Source organism: Prosopis cineraria, unplaced genomic scaffold (assembly GCF_029017545.1).
Source record: "Prosopis cineraria cultivar Desert tree isolate PC_DT_omini unplaced genomic scaffold, ASM2901754v1 PC12, whole genome shotgun sequence".
Classification (NCBI taxonomy): domain Eukaryota; kingdom Viridiplantae; phylum Streptophyta; class Magnoliopsida; order Fabales; family Fabaceae; genus Prosopis; species Prosopis cineraria.
In genome coordinates, this window is record NW_026555343.1 from 35,796,786 (window position 1) to 35,824,694 (window position 27,909).

Here is a 27,909-nt window from a genome sequence, read left to right on the forward strand (position 1 = left end):
TAATTTTCTTTTTTAGAATTTAGTTGTCATTCTCATTTGTTTAAACTAGCGTAGTGCTAATCTACTTATCTTTTAGGGTGACCAAAAAAAAAATTCTACTATTTATAAGTCATAATAAATAGGATTTGTAACTGTTCACGAAGATGGTGAAATAAACACAATAAAAAGAAAAACGTGTGCAGGTAGGTAAGGTAAGAATAAGAAGACAAATGAATCCCAAAGTACTAAGAAGAGTCCTAAATTTTCAGTTTCTTTTTTCTTTTTTAAATTTCTTGTGACTGTCACTTGCACCATACACCACTCTCTCATAAAGCATCGAAGCAAAGCAAAGCAATTCAATTCTGAAAAACAGACATAAATTTTTACACTTCGCTCTCTCTCTCTCTCTAAACTCTTATTGGTTTCATTCGTCTCTTCAATCTCTCCCTCTCTCTCTAAACGCTTTCATGGCTTCTTCTCACCACCCCGCTGCCACCGGCAGCACCGCCACCTTCCACCACACGCCACCCCTCTACGGATCCGACCCGACCACACCCAACACCACCTTCGTCCAAGCCGACCCGTCCACCTTCCGCACCGTAGTCCAAAAGCTCACCGGAGCTTCCGACGACCCCTCCTCTCCAAAGCTCCCACTCACCCTCCCTTCCCGCCTCGCCGCCGCAGATGTCGGGCCCAAGAAGCCGGCCTTCAAGCTCCACGAGCGCCGCCACGCCGCCAGGAAGATGGACCTCAGCATCGGAGTCTCCCAACGGCCAGTCTTCAGCCTCACCATCCCGAGCCCGTCTCCGTCGCCGCCGCCGCCTTCTTCCTGTCATGCTCGAACCAGAGGATCGGCGATGGTGATGGCGTCGCCGGTGTCGCCGCTGGAGATGTTGGAAGAACGAGCCATTGCCGAGAAGGGCTTCTTCTTACACCCAAGTCCGTTGAGCACGCCTCGAGGTTCTCAGCCGCCGGAGCTATTGCCTCTGTTTCCTCTGCATTCTCCTTCGCACCATAACGAACCCACAACGTCCTAGCTCTTTGCCTCTTCACCATCCTTCTACTTCCCACGGACCTGCGTGTATTGTACGGACACTGAAATGCTTTCAGTAGTTTTTTAATTAATTAATTAATTTACGATTATTATAATAATTATTATTAGTATTGTCATTGTGGTTTATTATTATTATTATTAGTATTATCATATTTTTTAATTAATTATTAGTATTGTCATTACTCTGGAGAATTACACATAAATCCCCTATTTAAATATTATAATATCCATTGGCAAATTAACAAAAAAAAAAGATAACTATATTTAGTTGTATCATTTTCTTTGTTAAGTTGTTTATAAATCTTGTGATATTTAAATATGTTGCGGGGATCTTAAATTAATTTTTACTTATTAATTTCATGAGATTTGATTTGCTTGGTTTTAATCTTGGCTTTTTGGTCCTGTCAAGTGTCAGCGGATCGACTTTTAAATTAGCCTTGTAATTAAATCGGTTTTATGTAATTAAATTATATTTTAGTCAGGTTTCAATATTATCATTTGTTGACTTGGGATAGCATCTAGAGCTTGTTTTGGCTATAGAGTTTGAGAAGTTATAAAGGGATATGATATTAATCTTTAATTCATAAAACGTTAAGGTTTTTTTTTTTTTAAGTTTGTTGATCTCTTTTGATTATTTGCATACCTTTTCTCCACCCTATAATATAAAATTTTCTTATATATTTTCTAAGATCAATTACTATGAGGTTAGATTCAAGCATTTCTAATTTGAGATCTTATACTTAAGTTAAGTGGTCACACTCCTTTCAAAGCTAATGATCTAGAGGAAACTAAAAGATATTTTGTTATAGAAAAAGTTTTTATTGGATCCACACGCAATCCTACCTTTTGTTTCAAAGGAGGAAAAAAAAAAAGAAAACAGAAGAGAGAGAGACTCACAACTTCATAAGTCATAACATTAATATGTTGCATATTCACAATAATGTATCGATGTGTGTGTATTCCATATCATGCATTGAGTTGAAAAATAAATTATATTGTTAATGAATTATATTCTCTATGTTTAAAAATATAAAATATTTTTAATTAAATTTTATTTTTAATAAAATAATTACTTACTTTCAAACTAGTTCTATCTTTTTATATTTACCCCCATTAAACACTCTATAATAAATATAAATATTTTTAGAAAAAAAAAGGCAATAAACACATCGAAAGACTAAAAATGCCTTACATTTTTTAACATTCAACTATTTAAAAAATGCCGTATATTTTTAAATGAAGGGAGTATAAGCGTATCATAATTTATTAAAATTATTACATTATATTGGTAATTATTATAAAAAAAATAAGTCATAAAACTTCATACAATCCATGAGAGACAAATTCTTACATGAATTTGATACACCACGTCATTCATATTTCATCCAATAAAATTACACGAATTTAATAAATAAAATATTGTGTGTTATTATTTTCAATGACTTTATTTTTAGAATATAATGCTTATTTAATTTTTTATCTTTTTTTTCTTTACTATCATTAATAACAAAATTAATTTATATTTGTAACCATTTGAATATTATATTTTTATTGAATGGAGTATAAATGACATTGTGCACTGGGTTCAGGTAAGAATTTCATGTGTAAATGTCTTGTTGCATGACACGATGAAAAAAAAAAGGTTATTTGGACATGTCGATTATATCATTGTAAATTTCTATTTAACGTGTAATTAATTTAATTTTAATTTTCATTTGAATCTGTATATTTTCTTTCATGAAAAAAGGATAATAAAATTTTTTATCTTTTAAATTTATCTCAACTATTGATTTGGTTTTTCAACTTTAATTTTTATCCATCAAGTCCTTAAAGTTTCATAACTATACAAAAAAGTATTACTTGTGTTCTGGCTATTAAATTCCTGAGAGACTTTATTGAAAAATAAATAAATTTAAAGAACTCAATCAATAATTAAGATAAATTTAAAGGACTAAAAATTTTATTATGTCATAAAAAATATCACACAACTTGAATCTCATTAATTAGGAGAATATGAATATATATTGAGCCCAGAAGATTCATGACATGTTAGCTGGCTCAAGAGCTTATTCTGATGGGCACCATCTTTGCAGATAAGTTATTTAATCCTTATTTGTTTCTGTTGTTCTTCATAAAGAGACATTGTGGTGGGTATAGAATAATTCTTTCTTCTGTATATCTCATGACAGAGAATGTTAATGAACTTTGAACTTTAATTGCACAGTATCATTAGAAGAGACAAATATGGTTAAAAAAATAATAATGTGGCTTATATTTTTGTGAAATGACTTGTATTAAAAATGTTTGAAATTTGCTAAAATATTTGTTTTATATATATATATATATATATATATGACAACAGAAGGAGTATTATTAATTTACTTGTTCCAAACTATTAATTTGACAGACATGTAGAAAAGATGAGTAAATTTTAATATTACATTACTAAAAGAAACATATTGTGAAGGTCAATGTTATATTGATGATTTAGGCCACGTTTGATTTTTATTTTTGAAATTATTTTTTATTTTTATTAATTAAAAATTAAAAAAAATTGTTTGGGCGAGTGCTTTGGATATAATTATTTTTAAAACTGTTCTCATTTTTTATTTTTAAAAACAAAAATAGAAACACCTTAGAGTTATTTCATTTCATTTTTTTAAAATACAATTTTTAAAAACTATAGTTATCTTAATTAATGATTATCATAAGTCATCACCATTAATCAGCTGTAATCATTGAATATCACTATCAATCAATTTTTTTAATCCTAAATCTATTTTTAAATTAACATAACTAACTAGATTTTTATATTTTGTTTTTTAAAATAAAAAATGTATCATAGAATAATTTTTAAAAATAAAAAAAAATAAGAAGATAAACCAAATGAGTCCTTAATATTCAAGCGTACAATAGTGTTGTTGTAAGAAAATATATTATGATTTAAAAGGTTTAATGTTTTTGCCTTGCAATAAAAAGTTTCTAGTGCTATTTAGAAGCAATTTATTTCTTGCTTAGAAATTAGGTTAATATGCAATTTAGACCTTAAATTATAGGTTCAGGGACAATTTAGACCCTAAACTCATATTTAATATATTCTAAATCTTAAATAATTAAAATTAAAATAATTTTACCTTTATTATTAAATTAAAACAAATGTCCTTACTTCTTAAAAAAAATGGTGCCCCATGTGCAATTTCTTCAAACTCCACTCTTCCTCTCCATCTTACTTTCTTTTGAGAAAAATTATATATCAAGCTCCTTTTTTTTTAAAAAAAATAATGAACATTTCTTTTAATTTAACAATAGAAGCAAAATTGTCTCAAGTTTAATTATTTAGAACTCAAATTGTAATAGATATGAGTTTATAATTCAAATAGTCCTTGGATCTATAGTTTAGGATCTAAATTATATATTAACCCTATATTTTTATCCTTCCCAAATATTTCTTTGGTTTAGAATATTAAGAAACTTTTAACTAATTCATTACATACACTATAATAAATTAGTTAATAGTATTTGAAATTATATATGCATTCCCTATTTACCTTGATCTAATATGTTATGTCAATTAGAAAATCTTATTAATTATATCTCTTATTAAAAGCATTTTTCTTAAAATCATATTAATTATATTTTAAAAAAATTCAAAATACTTTATATTTTTTAACCTAATATTACAGAAAAGTGCATTGTAATACTGAGCTGAGAGAGCAAGGTTTTTTTTTCTGGAGGGGGTTAGAAACGTTAAGATTGCTTCTTCCCTGAATGCTTAATTAATTAATACTTACATTGACAATTTGGTTTATAATTCAAATAGTCCTTGGATCTATAGTTTAGGATCTAAATTATATATTAACCCTATATTTTTATCCTTCCCAAATATTTCTTTGGTTTAGAATATTAAGAAACTTTTAACTAATTCATTACATACACTATAATAAATTAGTTAATAGTATTTGAAATTATATATGCATTCCCTATTTACCTTGATCTAATATGTTATGTCAACTAGAAAATCTTATTAATTATATCTCTTATTAAAAGCATTTTTCTTAAAATCATATTAATTATATTTTAAAAAAATTCAAAATACTTTATATTTTTTAACCTAATATTACAGAAAAGTGCATTGTAATACTGAGCTGAGAGAGCAAGGTTTTTTTTTCTGGAGGGGGTTAGAAACGTTAAGATTGCTTCTTCCCTGAATGCTTAATTAATTAATACTTACATTGACAATTTGTACTGACTACTGAGCAATATTGTTTATTTTTTGTTTTACCAAAATAAATTTCATTACAATTAGAATAGCATATGGATTTGGATAATATAGGCATTGAATGCCTGTACCATTTAAATCATTAAAATCCAGATTAACGATTAAGATAAATTTACTTATTCATTAATCTTAAGTGAAATATAAATTCATAATCACTGATCTGAATTTTAATAATTCAAATAATACAGGTATTCAATTCCTATATTAAATATAGTTACCAATTCCAAATCCCATATCAATACGAATATTTTGTTCGTGGCTCATTGATAGGTTTCTCCATAAACGCTCTTCCAATTACATTAGGAAGGTTAATTTGCTCTGATATACAGTTCTTTGAAAGTGTTATTATGATTTTTTTAATTAAAAGTGTAATTAAAACTATGAGATAAAGCCAACAGATATAACCTATACAAATAAAAATAGAGAGCACTAAACTTATATTTATTGAAAAAAGGAGTAGAATATAAAGAAAAACAGGGAGCTAATTAATATTGTAGCAAGCCAGCCTAGCAAATGGGAAAAAATGGAACCATAGTGATAAATAAATAATTATAAATAGGAATTCTTAAAATATATATATATATTGTGTGGAATTTAGAAATAAAGTATGCTTTTTATAAATTATAAATACCGTAACTTATTATTAAAATTTTATATTTTACACTGATGATATAATACATGAGAAAAATTGGGATTTTAAACATAGGATTTGGATTTTTCTTTTTCTTTTCTAAGTACTCTCTCCCATCCTTATTATAAGATGTCTTCTAAAAGAATTTTTTTTATCCTTAATATAAGGCACTAGGATATTAATATTAATTTTTTAAACTCATAACTATTAACTATAAGTAAGAATGCAATGCAAATTTGAAAAATATTTAAATAAAATTAAAATTTAAAGTTTATTTTATTTTTAGACAACGTTAATGACTTAACTATCTTTTTTTAATTTTGGTGAAGTAGTTAGATATGCGTTGTAATAGAGATTGAATGGATTATTTTGTTTTGCAACTAATAAGTTACTACATACACTATTGTGGAGATTTGAACTCATAAACATTTGCTTAAGTGACATCCTTAACTTCCATGCTAGCTTAATTGGAGAAGACTGCAATTTTAAGATACATAACAAATAATTAATAGTAATTGTAATTAAAAAATAATGATTGCAAAATTAGAGGCAAAGTCAAGCTTGAAATGCATAAAATGCCATTGCTCTAATTCGCTATCAGCACCGTTAATTATGTCAAATTTAGCTGCTTAGTTGCGTCACCATATTAATTAAGTGCTTTTTCCTTTATTCTGGTTTGAACCAACTTAATTTGCACCTATATTTTTAAATTATGTGTCAATTGTTTGAAGAATATGCTGACAAAACAATAGACTATTTCAGAATTTTCTAATGCATGACATAATATAACATAATTTTTTTTATCTCATGACGCTAATGATTTATGAATGACGAATCAGTCATTTGATAATAATATCGTTCAACGTTAGCCCACTGAGTTCTGAAAAATCACTTTTACGTTAAATCAAATATTATATGTGAAACTTGATCAAATATTCGTGATTATCTTTATATTAAGGCTTTTTCACCATTCTACCTTAAAAAATCAGGGTTTGAATGAATGTTTTATATTTTCATTACGTCCATATTCTCACATCTCAACGCTACCATGTATTTGGTTGGATAACTGAATCTGAAGGCACATGCATATTGTAAAAATAAATAATTTTGTCCAATAATTGATTTTATATATATATATATATATATATTTAAAAATAATTGTGAGACACAAGTATATGCATCTTGTCATTACTCTGGTGACTCAGTAGAGGCAGTAAAAAAGTTTATCACGTGTCATTAATCTAAGAATTGAAACATATTTATTTTTTTTATTTGTCCATTGTTAATCTCATGATCTTGGACCATAATATATGTCATTAGTAATTACTTCATGGTTCTTAAAAAAGTTAGGTGAACCTTTAATATCTTAAAAAATTTTAAATCTTTCTAATTATACTCTTATTAAATATTTTATATAAGTACCTTAATAATGATAATTGAAATTCTACTATATCAATTTTTTTAAAAAAAGAGTAATAAATAAATCATAGATAAAGTTGAAAAAATAATTAAAAAAACTACCTAACGCCCTATAATACTATGTATTTTGAATTAAGTAAGATTTTTAACCTTATATTGTGGTCTAGAGGAAAAAAGGATCCTAAGTATTCAAATTGACTTTCTAGATCCATTCATATTCTTTATATTAGTTACTTTTTTTTTGTTGATATTCCTTTGTAATATACGGAGGTTAATTGATAAATGTAGATAGAGTGCTCACTGTTCAAAAAACAAAATAGTAATGCATGTATAGATGTTGGTATGTAAGATGCTTCTACATTTAATATTTAATATTTGAATATATCTCAAATATGATTGTCTCTACTAGAATAATACCTATGAGTAATGAAAAAAAATGTATATGTATAAAAACTAGACATATTTAGATATTGAGAAATGAGTTATATTATTTATTAATTCTCGCTAACATAATTTATTATATACAATTTTTAGTGAAGTACAATAAAATTGAGAAAAAATATAACTTTTAATCTTTTAATTTTATTTTAATTTTCACTTTAGATTCTAAACTTTGACTCAGTAATTCGTAGTGTTTGTGATTTATTAAGTTGAGGGATTATAAAAATTAAATTGTACTGAATACAAAAATTATAAATACTAAATTGTTCCAAGCTAAGAAATTATAGAAATTAAATTGTTTTGTGTTAAAGTTTAGGGACAATATTGATAATTGAGAAAAAGTTCAATAATTAAAATTTATTTTTTTCTTATTTATAAGGGGTAAATAGTTATCATGTTGTAAATTATATTATATATTGAAATTATTTTATGTATTAAAATTTATATTTTTTTCTTATTTATAAGGGGTAAATAGTTATCATATTGTAAATTTTATTATATATTGAAATTATTTTATGTATATTTGTATATAATTAGAAATGACGATGTTTGATATTTTATGTTCATGAAATTATATATAGTAGTTGATAAATTTCACAGTAAAGGTTAAGGTGAATAATAATTTCTTTCGGTCTGGAAAGTGAAGAATAATTTGTTTGAATAAAGGGTCCAGATTACAAGAGATTAAAGCCCTTTTAACATTAAAAGTGAATCAGAAAATATATTATCTCCATATCAAAAAATGAAACATATTTTCTCTAATTGTGCTCCTCTAAAAAAAGAGTTACACGAAACCTATTAAAGATTTTGAGATTTTTAGAAACACGTCAATGTAATGAAATGACATTTTGTTCACATTAAATATGAACGGTTCCATCCTTTTCCTTTCACAACTTTTTTCAATAATTGGATGTTGCTGATGGAAAAGCATTTGAATTTATGCAATTAATTAACTAAAAAAACATATGTAGAGTATTAATTCGTGACATTTTCCCTTTTCCAGGTGTTAGGTTGTGAGTGTAATTGGATTTTGATGTGAAATGTTTTATATTAAATAAAGTTAGACTTAGTAATTAACAAAATAAAATTAAAATACATAATATTTTAACTCAAAAATTCAAGTATAAATAGATTTTTTTTATATTATATATTAGTTATTGAGTTCAACTTTATTTGATGTGGGTGTCCCACATCAAGTTAAATCCACTCACATTTAAATATTTAAACAATTCTTCCCTTAAATATGAGTCCATATGCCCTTTCATGTCAAAAATGTTACAAACATTAAGTCTCTATGGCTTTTGAAAATAGGGCCAAACCCATTTTGGAACTTTAAATGTTGTAACATACATGTTGTAGCTAGGGCTAATCCCATTTTGAGTTCAAACATGTGCGCGATATAGGCTTTTAGGTCATGAGCGAAAACCAATTCTAATGCTATTTGTTAACAATTGGAAGAAAACTAATTAATAAGTGAAGAGTAGTGAAAAATATCTCATTTTAAATCAAAATCTTAAAATTTAAATTTATGATCCGTTCACACTTTTCATGTCTCAAGCAAAACTAGTCTTTGACAATTTGGTTGAAATAGGGAGCTAAGTTTATTAATAACATTATCTTAGTGGACATGAGATGATATAAAAATAACTAATATATAATGAAAGAAAGTAACGCATAAGCTCAAGTTTTGAAGTTTATTATTAAAATATGACATCTTTTTGTTACTCTTTCTCATTTATTCTCTCCTTTCATTTTCAGGTAGATTCCATTCTTAATCTTAAATATAAGAAAATTAGGGTTCATTTAAAATTATTTTTATTTTATTGTTTTAAAAATTAATAAAAATTAATGAAAATAGTTATTTTTGTGTTCTCCCTTATTTTTCCACAACAATAATTCTATAATACTTAAAAGATATTTTTATTTTTTATCTTTCAGAACAATATTTGATTTTTTTATTCTCTACAATATTTTCTAAAAATATGTTACTAAATAATTTTTTTTATTTTGAAGAACAGTTTGTTCTTAGAACATATTGTCAAATAATCCCTTAATCACTTTAGTCATTGTTTTTCTATAATCTATGTCTTTCAAACCACTTGAATAAAATTGATCCTTTTTTGAGCCTAAAATTAAATTAATTCTTTAATAGTTTATGTTATAAAAATGATGTTTGACAATAATAATCAAATAAAGCTATTAAGTCATCCTCATTTTGTGAATGCTATTATTGTATGGCAATCATTTAGAGGAAAAATAATGAAGCACTAATAAAGGCACGCAGCAAAAAAAGTCCTTCCACATAATGGCATTGTTGACTTTCCATTGAAACTAATGAGAGAGTAAAACAAAAAACGAAAAAACAAGAAGAAGCAAAAAGCACATAGATTTTTTTCTTTGAAAGGGACATGTCTACAGTCTACCGTCGTTTGAAAAATATCAGATTTTCTCATTCTCATATAATTTGTGGTTATATGGCTATATGCTTTTATTTTTAGTTTTTAATATGGCTATATGCTTTTATTTTTAGTTTTTAATCTAAGGTTACATGCTTTAAATAGGAAAACAATGCTGTGATCTTCAGGCCAAAAAATACAAATAAAGATGGTGAAAATACCTCTATTGGACACCAGTTGACTTCAGATTTTTTGGACATAGATAAGCCGAACTGTTATTAATTATGCTCATCCACGTGCAAAATTGATTATAATATTAATACACTTTAACAATCTCAACTTCATATGTATTCACTTGGATAGTGATATGTTATCAAATGGAGAAAACACAGAACTATTTTCTTCCTTAAGCTTGGTTTGGATGAGAGAAAAGTGAAGAAAAAATAGGAAGGAGAGGAAACTATGAAGATAATTTTTTTTTAAAAAAAAGTTTGTACTAATTTTAGAAGTTTTCCCTCAAGTGTTTCTTCATCCTTATTTTTCTCTCCATCCAAATGAGATGTTAGTGTATGTTTCATTTTAAAATTGGAGGGTTATAGTAGTAACAAATCTCATATTTGAGGTGAAAACATAATTCTAGACCATTGCCGGAACTATACAATATATAATTAAATTAATATTTAAATTTGAGAAAGGAAATTAGTGTTTTAAAAATTGGACAGTCCAACTTGTTGGATTATCAGCCAGATGACATAATGGCTTAATTTTATTCAAAAAAACCATTCAAAAGGTTGGGTCGGTTTGAACTAGGAACCATTGTTAGATCATGAACCGAACCGGGTGGAACCAATTTGATTTTTTTTAAAATCCAAATTCCAAAATTAAATGACAATATTGGGTGGGTTAAACCTAAACCAAAAATTTCAAATACTCAATTATTATATTTTTTAATAATTCATACGGCAGATGCTGATTCTTTTTTGCACATTTTTTTAACATTTTCATATTTATATTGTTGTATATGCATATAATATTATTTTTATTTTTAGTGAAAATAGCAATTAAGGATCGCTATAGCAAATTTAAATTAGTTAAGAGTCAATTATTGTCAAAACTCAAATGAAAAAAATAAGAATGAACTATTATTAATTTAAAATAATTTATTATTAAAACCTGAATGTATACTTGTTAATAAAAGATTAACCCAAATTAACAAATAGTCATTCAGGTTTTGACAATAAATAATTTTTGATTGATATAAATTTGCTTCAACGGTTCTTGATTGCTATTTTCTCTTATTTTTATTGTGTCACCAGCTTAACTACTTATTTAACTAATTGGATCATAAAAACTGTGAATCATTAATATTTTTAGTTCGCGGTCTAATGTGCTTTTTAAAACACTGAAGGATATATGAAATACATGATAAACTAACCACTTCAACAACTTTGTTGGTTTTTCTGTGCGTCAATTTTGAAAAACAACGTTGAAGAGAATCTAGCTACGGTTCCAAAGTCCAAAAATCTCATAATGCACCATTATGATCATAATCATTGCCCTCTATATTTTCATCTTCAAGCCACTGCACTCCACTATGCAGTGGTTCTAACCAACTTGGATGTGATGTGTCCCAACTTTATTAGCCAAATTGTTTATTCAATGATTCTCTAATATACCTCTCTTCCTTGTGTCTAATCCACAAGTAACAAATAATATCAACAATGATCCATTAATTATTCCCCCCCCCCCAACCCACTTTGAGTAGAACACACACACACACACCAACATTGAAAGTTTGGTTCTTTTCTTTTTGTTTTTTAAGCATGAAGGCAATGCAGCAAGCAACAACTAAAATCCAGATGAGACAAATCAGGAACTTGATTTTTCTCCACTTCTCTTCACTGATTCTCTGTGGTTTTGAACTGTTTAATCAAATTTTAATGGTATAGATTAATTTTTACTTTCAAAAAACTATTGAATTTGAATAATCAAATTTAATTTGATAGCCAACAACTGCATTACTCTCTTCACTAAGCAGAGGCAATCCGTTCCCATGGCACCTATTACTGCCACCAATAAAGTGATCTTGCCAATTGGATTTTTATTGATAAAACAAAATATCTTGAGGAACATTTTACTGTAAGGACTATGGAGTGGAGATTCAAGGAGCCTCCTAAACTGACCAGGGAAAAAAATGCACCGGGCATCAAGGGCCAAAATTTGTAAACCATGGATTCATACATTGTTAGAGAGTATAGAGAACTTATTGGTTTATTGGGAATGCCGTTTAACAACTATTCAACGGACTGAAGCACAGATGGACTGCTGATTGCACAAATCTGACACTCCTTTTGTGAACTTCTGCCTGCTCTTTCTTTTCCTAGTGACAACTATAAACCCTTCATCTCCGATGTTTTTATTGGTTACATTTATGTTTTCTTGCTCTTCCCTTCCGTTTGACAGGGGAGTCATCTTACTTTTTTCTTCGTTGGTATACAGGATTTTTATAATAGCACTGTCTTTGGCTACTGCATCAGAAGAGTTTTCCAAGTTCTCGCTTTTTTCGTCACTGACTTTGGATTCATCGACAGAATCAATATTTTGCCGAACTGATTTCACCAGCAAGCTAAGCAGTATCTGCCGAGCCAACTCTGACTTCTCAGATCCAGAAACACGCTTTCTTGGGGAACTTCCCTTCAAATCCTTGCTCATTTTTTCATCTACGTTGTTGTTTTCTACCATACTTGATTCAAAGGAATTGGCGTCATTGGTCTCCGTTTGCAAAGCTTTTCTGGGAACAAACTCGGGTGCATGAGGATTCATGATTCTTGGAGCCTCAAATCCACTTCTTTCCCCGATCGGAGTGTGATTTTTTGAATGACCGTTTTTCATGCGAAAAGTATAGTTGGTTCTATAGTATAGAGGTGATCTGGGCCCACAGGGGACCCTAGCAGCAACAGGAGGAAGCACGGGATCCACAAGCATGCCTTGACGAGCATTTGCATCATAAATGTTTGGGATGGGAACCGAGTTTATATGGTGAGGCATAAACAACATTCCTGGGTTGAATGGTTCGGCTGCAGCTGAAAGCTTACTACCATTGGTTTCTGCAGCTTTTGCCTGATCAGAAGAGAGGGACCGATCCTCAAGTTCTGATGCAGAATCTTCTCTTTGAATGTCAGGTTCACAGGTCGCCTCCTTTTTATCTTGCTCAGAAACTGCTTCAGCAATAGAATTTTGGCAGCTTTCTTCAACTTTGTTGCACTTCTCGGTTTCAGTATTTACATTGTCTACTTCAGCTTTCTCTAGCAGGGGCTTTAAAACAGTACCTGGTGGTGCCAAAGCCACTTCTTTGTAAGATATAGACTTTGAAGCCAAGGGACTAAGAGCTGCAGGAGTAGAGGAAGTTTTGGAAACCGAAGCTCTTGTTGAATTATTGAAAGGTTCATTTTTTAAAGTGAAGCTTCTAGCTTTTGATTGTCCAGGTGAAAGTGGTGTGACTGAAGTGTTTTTTGGAGTCCCTTTATGCGGTGATGTAATGTCATTCCTGTAACTGCTTTCTCTGACTATGTAATTCTCAGAGCTATTAATCTTCAGCTTTGCAACAAGAGGTCTCCTCCTACCATACTTGCGGTTGGCTGTGTTTCCTGACCGCCCTTTAGAACTGGCTTCTTGCCACCCTTCATCGGAGGATATTTCCTCAACAACTTCACTTGTCTCATGCACATACCTGGTGAATTCACCATTTTTTTTCAGTTCTTTAGAATGAAGCATGACTTTTGTTTCTTGAACGTTGCCTTCTTCGACACTCTTATCATCTTTTGAGCCATGAAATGGAATGTTCTCGTCAGCTATTGAATCATCGTGTTCTTGGCTTTTATCAATTATTGGGTGTATCTGCTACATCACATATAAAACATACAAGTGTCAAATCAGTAATAAGTTAAGATGACACTACATTCAGAATGCATCTTCTTTTGAGATTCTGCTACGTATAAAGAATTTCAAGAAAACTCCGGAAGAATATAATATTTTGAATGCAATCCAATTTTAACTTGCAACAAGCAAAAACATTACGTACTCTATCAAGGCAAGTAATTAAAGGAAAGCAAAGGGGCCCTGAGGCTAGGGAAATCAAGGACCAATTTTTAGCGAGGAAAAATAAGTTACTCCTCCATATCTTAAGCACATGATATGAATTTAATCAGAACCATAGGGATCAGCGGGTTACATACGAACTCAAGATGGAAAACATGCGTTATATATATATATATATAAAAGAAAAATAACACATAGAAATGTATTTGCTCACCTTTGCACGCCGCGGTTTCCTCTGAGTGTCATTTCCTTTTGGCTCTTGTTCAGGATTAATAAAATCCAGAAGATCTGATACACTGCATAAAAATGGTATCTTATTTTTGCGTCCAGAAATTTAAAATTCCATTTGAAACCAAGTGTACTATTTCAGTACCATATCAGTACCTAAGGTGACCTTTGCTTGCAATGGATGCATCTGGCTTTGGAGTTCCATTTTTAGCCGCTTCTTGTTGCTCTATTGCTTTTGATTCAAAATAGTCGAGCCATGCAGCAGCATCCTGCATTGGGGAAAAAGATAGGTAACACTAAACATCAATTATCATCTCCCTTATTGGGGGAAGCCCTTCTTAGTTCACTCCGAGACAATTGTCAAATTATAAATTCCTCAACTATAAATACCCCATTAAAATTCAAAACCTTAAGAAAAATAATGACCTGTGTACGAAGATCTTCAGGTCCAAGCTTTTCTTGAAGTATCTTAAGGGTCGTTTGTTCATGTTGTACACTCAGGGAATATGCTTCCATCAATGAAAGAGCTATGGCAATGGCATGGAAGCTTGCGGCAGTCTAAAACATGAATAACATCATATAAAAACTTTGTGCCAGCCATAAGGGAAGGGGACATGTAATATTCTCAGAGAAATAAGTGAAGAGAAGGAGGCAGACCTGGATATGATCTTCTCCTAGCAATCTTTTGTTGCATTTAAGAGCTTCATGCAAATATCTGAGTGCCACATGAACATTTCCCATACCCTCTTCCATCATAGCCACATTTATGTATGTTGCAGCTGTGTTCGGATGAGATAGACCACATGTGAAGTGAAGAAGGAAGAGAGCACGGTTGACATACCTGCCAAAGGATACATTAAAAGAAGTGGCCAATGATAAGTAGTGAACTAATGAGGGGTATCTGAGCAATTGGTTAATTAGTCATAATGGTGATGGAATTAAAGGGATTTGAAAATATACAAATATAAGAATTTCGTCAGATTTATAAGAATCAATAGACAGTCGTCGCCTAGGAAATAACACTAGTACAACGTAGTCACTTTATCTTACTTCAGAGCCAGCTCCATGTGTTGCAGACGATAATAAAAGACAGAGAGATCCCCATAGCTTTTCATTGTGTCTGGATGGTCAAGCCCAAGTTCCCTCTCATTTATATCCAGGGCCTTTTGCTGATATATGGTTGCCTAAACAAGGAAAAAGGTAATCAAAATTTGATATAAACAACTGGTCAATCTAAAATCGTCTCGCTCAAGATTCAACACAGATCAATACAACTCCATAGAATAATTTGAATATTTAGGCTTCTCATTCCTCAACCGTGATGAATGATGGATGCAGAGGCACATTTACATTTTTGTTGTTGTTCATTTCTTGCTTTGTTATCTTTTTGGCAGGAATCAAGTCATAAACTTCCTTTGCAATTAAGAAACAATTATAAAGAATAATCTCGGCCTAAGCAGAGCCATAGACACATCAAAATTTCTAAAATAGCCGGGGCATAAGAATACAAGTTTATCTTTACTTGATTAAAATCTCCAGTGTGGTAGAGAACCACAGCTAAAAGACTATAAGCACTTGCAGTAGTTCGATGATAGGGACCACAAACAGCCATCATCTTTGCCAGTGCCTGCAATATGGATGGCTAACAAGGTCAACTACTAGATCCTTTTAATCATGAACCATATAATGTTGCTTCATCTACAGAATGAACAAAATAATTGGTACCTTTGTTCCATAATTCACAGCATCCTCAAGCTTTCCTTTATCAAGAGCCATTTTGGATGATTCCAACAAATTGCGTCCATCTGCTGAGGAGCATCCTACGAACTATTGAACAAAATGTTATTGGTGATAAATGATATAATAATTATTGGATCAAACATATAACTGGCTTGATATTGGGAAAGGGGCTGATAGAGAGACAAGATCCTACCTTGCAAACAGGAACTAGGCTGATAATATCATATTTCCCAAATGGATTGGGGGTCTCCATATCATAATCTCTTGGGAACAACTCCATTCCAACCTAGGAAAACATAAAATTTAATTATTTTTTGGCCAAAATTCAATTAATGAATACATCGTATGAATAATATATGCACGAGAAGTCAAATCTGTGATACCTTATGACAAAGCCCTCTCAGGATTGATAACTTCCTCAAATGTTGAAATTCATCATTTAATGTCCATCCAAATTTTTTGATTAAATATACCCTTAGCCACTGCAATCTGAGATGATTGTCTTCAGTCAAACTTTGGTCAGCATTTTCCAATTGACAGCTTCCAAGTAAGAAATTCAGTGTTGATGCAATAGCAGGAGATAAGTCTGCTACATTATCAACTGAGGCAATCACAGCTTTGAGTAAATGCTTGAAAGCTCGAGTAACCATCTCATGAATACAAAGAGATTGTATGTGTGGAAGATTTTCTGCAAGTTTAACCTGAATTAAACAAGAAATTAGAACCAAAGAAAGATAAAATTGGCAGCATGACTTAGACTAGAATAATAGCTTTAAAATTGTAATAGCTAAGGCTTAGGCTTTTTCACATCTATCGTAACAAATGTATTGAAGGTGGAGCCTCGAGGAAACATTACCAGACCCAGAAGGCACATCTTCATTTTGCAATGATGTTAGTAGAGGGTGAAAGGAAGAAGAGATAATAATTCTTACTATTTCACCAAGGGAGCGCATCTTTAATCCTCTTAAATGCATGAAATCAGTTAGTGTACGGCCATCAACTGGAGAAAGCTCAAGTGATCCAAAGTCTGTAACCTATAAAAATAAGACATACAGTTTCTTCAACGACGTCTTTAAGTTTCATATTAGTTAGTTATAAAATGTGTACTCCAACTAAAATATGATATTACCAGCTTTGGCAAGGCAATTTCGTCATAGTACTTGTGTGCCATGTTGATAAGCTCATCAACTGTCTGTTTGGAGAAATTCAAATAGTAAGTATTAAAAAGCTGATGTTGTAACATAAGCATATTTGGTATAACAAAATCCAACATATCATATTTTACAAAAGAAAGCTAAGTATGAGGATAATAAAACTGAAGTAAATGAGAATGACAAAAGAGATACAAAATTATTCCAGAGAGAGAAAGAAAAAGCCAAATAGTTAGCAGCAGAAGAGACTATAGATGCAGACCAGTTCAAAATGTTTCACAAACCTTTAGATGCAGACCAGTTCCAGATTCTTTCAGTCGCAAAAATGCTTCTACTGAAGTTAGTTTCTCCAATTCAGTGGAGCTATTTAAGTCATCATTGTTTAATTCAGCTTTAACAGTTGCCGCAGCAGAAGGTCTAGAGTCATTATGCTCCCTATGGTCTGTACAATCTAAACTAGTTGGTTTCTTTTCCCTCCTCTTCAAAAATTTGAATTGCTTTCCAAGACCTTTGACAGCTTGTACAACTTCATTGCCGTTGTCCTTTTTTTCAGAACTTTTATCTGTTGAAGTTTCCTGCTTTTGCAGATGTTGCAACCAACAAGAACCGAGTTCCCACCGAATAGAACTTTCTGAATTAACTGGCTCCTCACTTTTATTTTCCAAGTTTTCTTTAACCACCTTCCGAACAAGATTTCTGGAAGAGTCTAAATCATCCAAATTTGGTAGTGATGATCTCCCTTCAGATGGCTCAGCTCCAAACTTGTGAAGCAGTAGCCTCAAGCTGTAAAGAACTCATTCATTCAGTTGAAAGATGACACTTAAATGTAAAACAGCTTACTGAAATAAATAGCAATGAAAAAAATGAAGACTATGAAGAGGTTTGGGTCGACATATTCTTGTTCTGTTACTTTTCTCCTTAGAAAGTAAAAGAGAAAAATACATGGAAAATTGTGGTGCCAAACAAATATAAATTATGAAGCAAGTAAGATTCAAAGTTTTGCCAATGGCCTGTAGCCTAGTGGCATGTAAATTCTCCTATAAGTGGGAGGTCTCAGGTTCAATCCTACTTGTAACATCAAGCCTTTAGTGCCTGGCCCTCTAATCCTTAAAATAAAAAATAAAAAATCAAAAATCAAAGTTTCAAATTTCCGTTTAAGGAAAAGGGGAACTTCTGCCACCCAAAAGCAGCATAGCTCTACCTTGAGTATTTTTAAGTAAATACATGTCTCTGATGGCTGGCATCATTAGTATTATACTACTAGTAACATGTATTGATGCCTGCCCTTGAATTACTATAATTACCAAACTAACCGTATCAATATAGAGGAAGGAAAATTTTCTCGCTCAGTAAAATATAATATCTGAAATGCATGCAAAATCAGATTATAAAAAAAATAAGTAATAATAGCTAATGGTTCAAACCTATTGACATTGAGCGCATTTGCCCCTCCACCTGGCTGATCATCGATTTCAATATCTTGAAATTCAGGCTTCCTTGTGTTAATGTTACCCTTGCCCACCACACTTACCGTTGCAACGTATCCGCAGTAGTGTACAACAACCACGGCCAAAGAAGAAGTATCCTGTCGAAATTATTGGATATCTTTAAAAAGAAAAATAAAGCTCATCTTACATGTCTAATGTCTTTAATTTTTGAGAACACCAAGTTTAGCTTTTGAACCCTTAATTCAAAATTTCAACTTGTTAAGAGTCGATGTAATTCAACCATGTGTCGTAGAGATAAAAAATACTTCTCAATTGATGTGGAAGAACAATGGCTTGAATTTCTAAACAAAAAATAAGAATGGAAACACAATTTAATGTTGATGTCTGACTATTCACACATGGAAAAAACAACAGGAGATGAAAGTAGACATGTTTTGTTACTTGTCGAGTGATGTCAATGTGAAGATAGATAGATAGAAAAATAGATAATCTGGTAAACAGGATAATGACTTACACGGACAATTACACTTTCATCTGCAGTCAACCCTTTGAGTAAATTCTTTTGAGCACCTTCTTTAAACACTGTGGACTCCCCACTAGAAAGTTTCATATCATACTTATGATTTGTGTCTCCTATATCACGTTTGACTACAATGGACAAGTCCCCCAAGTGATCTTCATGCAGGATTGAGTCCGGGGAACAATGCAATTTGCTATTTCCATTGGAGTTTGACTCTATGACCTGTCTTATAGCTGCAACAGCTGTAAATATGGAGGTATCGACAAATAGACTGTGAAGCAGAAAAGCTTTTCTGTCTCTGACCACCCTCTCATCTTCGGTTTTGCAAGGTAGAGAAGCCAATATTGCGAAGTCTGTAGCCCATGGTCTAAGATTGTATTCACCATTTCTACCCTGGCCACCGCCATTACCACCCCAGCTTACGTCCTCAGTAGGTAGGGCAGGAAAATTGGAAGGACTCTCGGCAACAGATGGAGGAACAAGCCATGTATTTGCTCGAAATCCATATGGAAGATTACCAAACTGAAGGTGTAATGATATTAGAAAATGCACAAGTGTCTACTGGGAAAAATTGAAAACAAATTATTTTCAGTTGGATATGAAGTGCCACCTTATTATGCTCCACAAATGCTTTCATCAAAGATCCATATGCCTGCATTAGTCAGTCATAGCAAGTGTCACAAGAAAAAATCCAACTACTTGCTTTTCAGATGATGATCTGCCATGGTAAAATAACATTGGTCAGAAACATACATTAGCAAAACCTCGGCTGAGCTGTTTCAGAAGATCAACTAAAGCATGGCTCTGAAGAAACTGTTTCCCCACATTATAAAACCCTTTTTCTGATGCAATCACTTCTATCAGTTTCCCGTTGCCGATTTTAATCTGCACGTAGCAATAGCAACTTTAGTCATTAACTTTAGACCACGTCTGGCATTCAAGGAAAGGAGGCCAAAATTATCAGATACAAAACAAGTAAAAGATATGCAACCTGAAGCTTAAAGTAATCTTCTTTGCGTCTATCATCCTGATTCTTCAGTTCACATCTCTTCAAGTCTGCAAAAGATCAGCCATGCAGCAAAAATCACGACTTCATCAAACATAATCTCCAATCTCCATTAACCATCACTACACATCAAATTCCCCCCACCCCAAAAAAAAAAAATCTTAATTATCCATCACTATCCATTAAATTTTTTTTTTTCCCAACACCATTATCACATCTAGATTAAATTGAAGCCGATGGTTTTTATTTTTTATTCACTTTTAGGGAAAACTATTTTTCAGCGTTACAGGTGAATCGGTGAATAAATTTTAAAACGAGACAAAACGTTTGTTAATTTTAGACTAGAATAAAAATATTAATCTCAATTATAGTCATAAATTATAATATTTTACGGTAAACTAAAATATAATTATATATTATAATTATAACTAATTAATAGATTGAGATCAGAAGAGAATAAAAATACAAATATAAAATCATCGGAAGACCAATCCGTTATTTTTTATTTGTTGTTGCCAAAATTCGATAATTTTGTTAAAATTATATTTTTTTCTATATTTTTGTTGAAAACATAAAAAAATAAAAAAGAATTAAAATATTATTTTAAAAATTAAAAATTATATAATTATAAATAAAAATTTAAAAATAAGTATTTATTTTTTAATTTGAATTGAAAAAATTATTTTTTAATTTCATTTTAAATTGAAAAAATATATGTATTTTACTTAAAATTAAATTAAATTAAAATGATATCAAACTAAAAGGCCAAGAAATTTTCAACCAAAAAAAAATAAAAAGGCCCAAAAAGAAAGCCTCTAGGAAACCGAAGTAAAGGAATACTCACGTAAAATCGGAGGAGACAGATGAGAGAAAGAGAAGAACTCGTAGAAATCTGAAAGCTTCGGCGTGGGATGAATGGCTACCATGCCTATATTATCGGAGATCGGCGAAACCGTGACCGGCGATCCGATCTGGAATTCCCCATTGGGCGTAGTTGGTGGGCCCGAATTATGCTTCTGATTTTGTTGGGCCTTACTATTTTTCTTAGCTTTGGAGTCTGGGCTTGTCAAGGCCCGTCTAGGCTTCGCAAACCTGGATGTGCAGGCCACGATATCCAAGAGTCGCCTCACTTGTGCAATAGCCTGGGCTTCCTCTATGTAATCCTCTACAAAAATGGCATTGACGTAAAAAATTCAGATAATGACTTGTTCTAATTCCAACAGAAAAAAAAAGAAAGTTAAAAAAAAAATCACTAAACGACGAGTCTATGATTTGCTTCATAAATTACGGATAAAAAACACTTGGTCTTATTCTACAATAGAGTTTATTGTTAAATATTAAATTTAAATATTAATCACAGAAGTAAATAATTTGTTTCGCATAAATTACTATGAAGCTTGATTTCATTTATTATAATTCCAAAATCTTGTTTAAGGACAAATATTTCTGACAGGCTGAAACAGTATCGCCTACATTGTAAGCAATGTATATATTATTATTATTATTATTAAAACCGGGTAATATTTTGGCTAAAAAAAATTAGAAACGTGTGGTAAGTCTGAGTAATTAAAATGTTGAGTTCCACGAGGGGGAAGGACCATCGTCACGGAGACGGGAGACCATAGTAATTAATCGAAATACTATCTTGAGGCCTTGACCTCATCGATAAAAGACAGAAAGCATTATTATTTCCACAGAGGTGGATGGACTGTATGCGTAACCCCACAACAACCCTCAACCGAAAACACGATCTCCACATTTGAAGAATTGATTAAAATAATTTAAAAGCCACAAAAAATGTTAAGCAAAATCTACGTCAAGTCCCCATGAATTAAAAATAGCTCATAGGGGACCAGCATGGGCGGCGGATCTATAAAGTGGAGATCAACACGAAACTAGACTTGATTCTTTAGGAAATGACTTGATAAAAATATACTTATCGTTTATACATGTCAGCAGGTTGAATATAAGATTTGTTTTTACTTTTCCAATCCATGCAACAGGAACAATGGTTTTCTTCCAGAAATCATTTTAAAAAATTTTAATAAAAACCTTTGAATCATAATTATTTAAATTCAAAATTCTTAAATTTTTAAAATTTTATTGTAGTACTGGTTAGATATTAAATTTTTTAAATAAATGATAAAATTACCTCTCATTTAAATTAACACCAAAACTTTCTTACTTCATTTGTTCATTATTATATTTCACTTGTTAATCTACTTATAAAATGTTTTTCATAACCCTACTTGACTTGATTTCATTTAAATGTTTAAATTATCTTACTATAACTTAATGATTTCCATAATATACATTATTCATTTACTTACAAACAATTATTTATTGTCTTATTTCATTTATTTATTGTCAGACTTTTATTTAATTTTATTTTAAAAAAATAAATAAATAAATTAAGCAATTAATAACATTTCATAAGTTAATGAATAAGTGAAATAGAATAATTTTAATTTTAATTTAAATGAGAGATAATTTTATCATTTTTTTTAATTTAATATCAAATCAATACATTTAGACTGAAATAAAATTTTAAAGGCTTTAAATTTAAATAAGTCTCGTTCAAGAATTTTTATTAAAATTTAAACCAATCAATTTAGCAATCCGTCCCAGTTGTTTTGCCATTTTGTGGGTAAAATGCTAAGTGATAGAAAAAGAGACGAACAGTTACAAAAGCATACGTAGAACAGCAAAAAAGAGATTCAGCTAAAAGAAAAAGGTTAAAGTGAGAGTAAATGAGACAAGAAAAAAATTTATATATACTTTAGGACTAAGAGATGGTATCTTATGAGATACTTTAAATTAAACCTAGTTTAAGAGAATCAAAGGACCTAGATTATTGCCTCTGCATCTATTTGACTACTATGAAGAGTCACTATGGATGAGCAGAATTCCGAAGAGCGTAAGAAGCAACTACTAAATTTTAATTAATGGGACGTATTTGGTTTTCTTCAACCAACTATAAAATTTAAAATAATTTGTGATAATTATTTTCAAGAGTATCCGTAAATTATCTCATGAAAAAGAAGGGAGAAATTAATGAGGGTTGATGCTGAATAACGCGTATATGAACTGCACCTACCTTCAACCATTTTTAGAATACATGGCTTTAGAGCAACAACCTCTACCCTGTCATTCAATCTCTGCCCTTTAACCTAACAGAGGAAGTTGAGTCATTTCAAATTTCAGTTGCTGCAACCCAATTTATTAAATATTACAGAGAATAAATAATAAGTAATTATTTAATTAAAAACAAAAAACATTGCAATGAATAAGTCCAGAATTAAACCTACCTCGTGAGATAAAGAATAATTTGTAAAATGGCAGGTTTCCACATTCACAGCTATTAGCCTTCTCACATCAAGTATCTTATCAGTAGAGATGCCCTTCGAAAAATTTCCAACAAAGGAGGATTTAATAATACTAAAATTTTTATTCTCACAGACTAAATTTATCTAGATTTAGGAAAATAAAGAAATATAAACCTTGAGGAGAACTTGAGAATCATAAGGAGTGACGACATAAATGTCCACCAGAGAAGGCACGGATGCTAAAATAGCACAAGAAAACAAATTAGGTGAACTTTAATTGCTTAATGAGCCAAAAAATAAATTTAAAAAAGTGAAAAAAAAAAAAGCATGGTAGCATCACTGCATTAGCATCATTGAAATCTGCAGGTAAAGAGATTCCTACTAACCTTTCTCTTCCTTCTTCTTCCTCTCTGTCTTGGCTTTATTCGATTTCCCCCTCCCAGTCCTCGGCGCCATTTTCTTCAAGACGAAAGGAAATCCGATTGGGAAGAAGAAGAGAAGAAGAAACCTCAAAACCTCACTTGAGAGAAACCATCGCAATCAAGAATAGGAGCGATGAAGGAAGCTCATCAGTGAAATGAAATGGAGAGAAAGAACATGGAGGAAAAAGAGGATTTATAGAGAGAGAATGGGAGAGAATTGAAGTTTTTATACGAGAAGGTGTATCGAAGAAGAAGATAGGATAAGGGTTTTAAGTTTCAGCCCTTTTCAAGATTTGTGAGCAATCCTGGCCTCTCCTTGTTGCTAATAAACCTGATTCTCTCTCTCTCTCTCTCTCTTTCTGTTTCTCTCTCCCTGTGAAAACCATGTGAAGTAAGCGCATAAGTTAGCTAGTTGGAGGAGCCCATGCAAGCGGGTACAAACAAAGAGTGGCCGTTGAGGAGTGGGGGTGGCCGTTGATTTCGTGCCACGTGGCGATAGAATAGTACTGCAGATTCAATTTTGTTTTATCACGTGTTTGCGTTCTAAGAACTTTCACTGGTGCGGGGAGAAATCAAATTAATCGTGGACCGTTGATCTGGCATATTTGACCATAGATGAATCACAAGCTGGTCTGTCATGTTCTGAGCGATTGTTAGTCCTTGTACTATGCTGCTCCAATCCATGATATAATTACGACTCCGATGCAAGAATTCGCTGAACCTTCAAATTTCTGACAAATTATTATTATTCCCCTTCATTTTAATATTTTTTGGAAGGAAATTAGTTTTATTTTAATTTTTTTTAAACAATGTTGTTTTCAGTTTTTGAAAAACTTTAACGTAGACTGGAAGGATAAGCAGGGAAAATTGGTTGAAAGAATCAAATAACAGAAATATTTCGCCAAAAGTATCGAAAATTTGAAAAATCATAAGCTTCTTCAAAAGAATTAAATTTGGATGAGAAATCACTAAAAAAAATTGTTTGACAGTGATTTAACTAAAAAAAAGTATTATAGATCCTAGATTAATGAACGAATCATATTATGATAAAGCATCCTTAATTTTAATATATAGTGAAACTTAATTATAATAACCACCAAGTATATGAGACATTTATAAAAAAAAACTCACTGCATTTAAAAATATAAAATATTTTTTAAAAAATTAAATGTCTAAAAATGTAAGGTGTTTTTAATCTTTTGAAATATAATTATAATTTTTTTTAAAAGTGTTCCATTAATAAATAATTTTATATTTATTATAGAGTGTTTTATATGAATAAATATAAAAAATAAAATTAAATAAAAATAAATAATTATTTTATTAAAGAATGAAATTTAATTAAAAAAATTTTATACTTCTGACTGGAGAGAATATATAATGAATGTCTCATATATTACCTTGTAAAAAGAATCAACGATTTCCCATGCATTAGTAAAAAAATGTATAAAGTTACATGGACGTGCTAGCGGGTGTCAATTGTAAACAGGTGAAACGGGTTATGGCCTATGGGCTAGCCTGTCCCAACCTATATATAGATATCAAAAATAAAATAAGATAGCATAAGTCCATATACACGACAAAGTATAACACGACTCTGTTACCACCCTATTCCCTTTTGTACTTTTTCACTTTGAAAGCCTAAAAACCTCACAGCCTTGCCCTCTACAACTTTGTGCGCGACGGTCCCCCTCCAAAGGCCAAAGCTGCTCGTCGTCAGCGCCCTGCTAGGTGCTCTTCTTATATTGTTGAAAAAAAAAATTATATATTCATGAATATTTTAAATTTTAAATTATTACTTAAATAGAATTTTAAATTTTAAATTTCTGAAATTTATAAAAAAATTTTAATTTTTAAATTTTGATCACTTAAAATCTTGCCATTAGGTTGGAGAAAATTATTATTATTTTTATAGTTATAGAGTTTAATTACACGTTAATATGACACTCATTTTGACTCTTAAAAATAAAAGTTTTTATTCAACTTAATAGTAAGGTTTTGGCACTCAAAATTTAAAAATTAAAGTTACACATTTTAAAAATTTAAAATTCATGATGCTATTCATGCAATAATTAAATTCAGGATACTCATTAATGTTTAAAAAAAATTTATCTCAAAATTAAATTCTCGAACCAACTTATCAAACAACCGATATCCTACCTTGCTTAACAAATAAATCAAGTTTATAGGCTTGGCTTGATTATATTTTCTCTAAATATTTTTTGGTTGTATGTAATATAATATATAAATGTATTATATAAGTATGTATTATATAAGTTAGTTGAGTAATTATTTTATGAGAAAACTTAAATGTTTAAAGTGTTTATTTCTAATTAAATCAAGATTTATTCATTTTATATAAATTATTTATCGAAAAACATAACTTCAGATCCTGCACTTTACTCATGTTTTGCTTTTAATCCCTACACTTTTTTCAATATTCTAAATCTCTATATTTTTATTATCATTGTTTTAAATTCCTCCAAAGTCCTTACACTTTGTTCATGAAGGAACTTAAAATAATAAAAAATAAAAGTATAAAGATTTAGAACATTGAAAAAAATGCAGGGATCAATAGTAAAACGCGAACAAAGTGTAGAGATCAAAAGTTATATTCTATAATAAACTGTTGTTATTAATATTATTAATATATTAAAAATTGGTTGTCTTAATTTAATTAGATAAAAAATATTATTAACAAAAATGGCGTGAATACATTCCAATCCTTGTAATACAATAACCAGGTCTCATCAATTATATCTTTGAAGTTTGAATTAAGAATGATAGGATCACAGGCTCTGGAGATCGGGTTGACAGCCTTGATGCAGTCACAAAACACTATTACCTTGTTAATACCTTTTTTAAGGCCATGCAAAATTCCTAAAACATATGCTATAACGGAGGGACAGTAACAAGTTTACAACTAAAACCCATAATCCAATTACCCGACCCATCTCATGAACACCCCTCACAACTATTAATTTTTAAATTGAGTAATTTAGGTTAAACTCAATAAATCACCTTAAATCCATCTGAAAAATTTAAGGTGAAGCTTGAAAAAATAATAATTTTTTTAAATGTTTGGACCGGCCTGAATAGACTCGAAAAAATTCGGGCCAAACCTGATCGAATTAGAGCTTGGCCCAAATATCTAAATAAAAAAATATTTTTAAAAAAATATATGAAATATAATAAATATTAATTAATTCTTTAAATTTTATGTCATTTTATATTAAATACCATATATTTAAGTATACTACCATAGTTATTTTTAAAAAATATTTATGTTTTCATATTTTTATTATTTTAATCAATAAAATATCTCAAAATAATATTTAAAATATATTTTAATATTAATTTTTATATTTTAAGACCCAATTTTTTTAAAAAAATTGAGTCCTATATATCATTTGAGTATCCAAAAAACTATATTTTATATTTTTTACTCTCTCAGTTCAAAAATATAAGGCATTTTTTGAAGAGTTAGATATTAAAAAATGTAAGACATTTTTAGTTTTTCGAGATGTAATCACTACCTTTTTTTTCAAAAGTACCCTATTGATAATGATTTTATATTTATTGTAGGGTGTTTAATAAGGACAAATATTAAAAGATAAGATTAGTTAAAAAGTAGGTAATTACTTTATTATGGGGTAAGATTCAATTAAAAATATCTTACATTTTTGAACGAAAAGAATATAAAATAAAATATTTAATTTTAAAGTAAAAATAATTTTAAAAATAAAAATTGATAGGTACGAACTTTCAGCT

At 30.3% G+C, this 27,909-nt stretch overlaps 2 protein-coding genes across 3 annotated transcripts; one reads left to right on the plus strand and one right to left on the minus strand.

The window, feature by feature from the left end:
- Window positions 1-331: 331 nt before the first annotated feature.
- LOC129289541 (VQ motif-containing protein 11-like) lies at window positions 332-1,183 on the plus strand. The gene has a single exon (XM_054926317.1). It carries the CDS (start codon window positions 447-449, stop codon window positions 1,014-1,016), a length of 570 nt encoding a protein of 189 aa, XP_054782292.1. The 5' UTR covers window positions 332-446; the 3' UTR covers window positions 1,017-1,183.
- Window positions 1,184-12,280: 11,097 nt separating this feature from the next.
- On the minus strand, window positions 12,281-24,483 carry LOC129287941 (protein REDUCED CHLOROPLAST COVERAGE 3). 2 transcript variants are annotated; one of them, XM_054924231.1, is made up of 23 exons: window positions 24,103-24,483; window positions 23,891-23,955; window positions 23,699-23,791; window positions 23,488-23,560; window positions 21,235-21,555; window positions 20,376-20,440; window positions 20,138-20,269; window positions 19,995-20,036; window positions 19,379-19,906; window positions 18,841-19,001; window positions 17,701-18,199; window positions 17,395-17,457; window positions 17,198-17,299; window positions 16,649-16,966; window positions 16,459-16,551; window positions 16,251-16,352; window positions 16,048-16,152; window positions 15,576-15,709; window positions 15,183-15,366; window positions 14,952-15,083; window positions 14,682-14,794; window positions 14,512-14,593; window positions 12,281-14,096 (listed from the first exon to the last, which is right to left on the minus strand). In XM_054924231.1, exons 1-23 carry the CDS (start codon window positions 24,170-24,172, stop codon window positions 12,498-12,500), a joined length of 5,076 nt encoding a protein of 1,691 aa, XP_054780206.1. In that variant the 5' UTR covers window positions 24,173-24,483; the 3' UTR covers window positions 12,281-12,497. The 2 variants fall into 2 exon arrangements, with proteins under 2 accessions (XP_054780206.1, XP_054780205.1); XM_054924230.1 differs by having other exon boundaries at window positions 12,281-14,099.
- Window positions 24,484-27,909: the final 3,426 nt, after the last annotated feature.

What these genes read in the sequence shown, in the direction of transcription:
- LOC129287941 (XM_054924230.1), bottom strand. Translation starts at nt 24,172, where the DNA reads ATGGCGCCGAGGACTGGGAGGGGGAAATCGAATAAAGCCAAGACAGAG. An exon ending in TGCGCTCCCTTGGTGAAATA is followed by an intron (nt 16,967 to 17,197) that starts GTAAGAATTATT and finishes TGTTTAATTCAG; the next exon opens with GTTAAACTTGCAGAAAATCT. An exon ending in TAGGAGAAGATCATATCCAG is followed by an intron (nt 15,084 to 15,182) that starts GTCTGCCTCCTT and finishes TTCATGTTTTAG; the next exon opens with ACTGCCGCAAGCTTCCATGC.
- LOC129289541 (XM_054926317.1), top strand. Translation starts at nt 447, where the DNA reads ATGGCTTCTTCTCACCACCCCGCTGCCACCGGCAGCACCGCCACCTTC.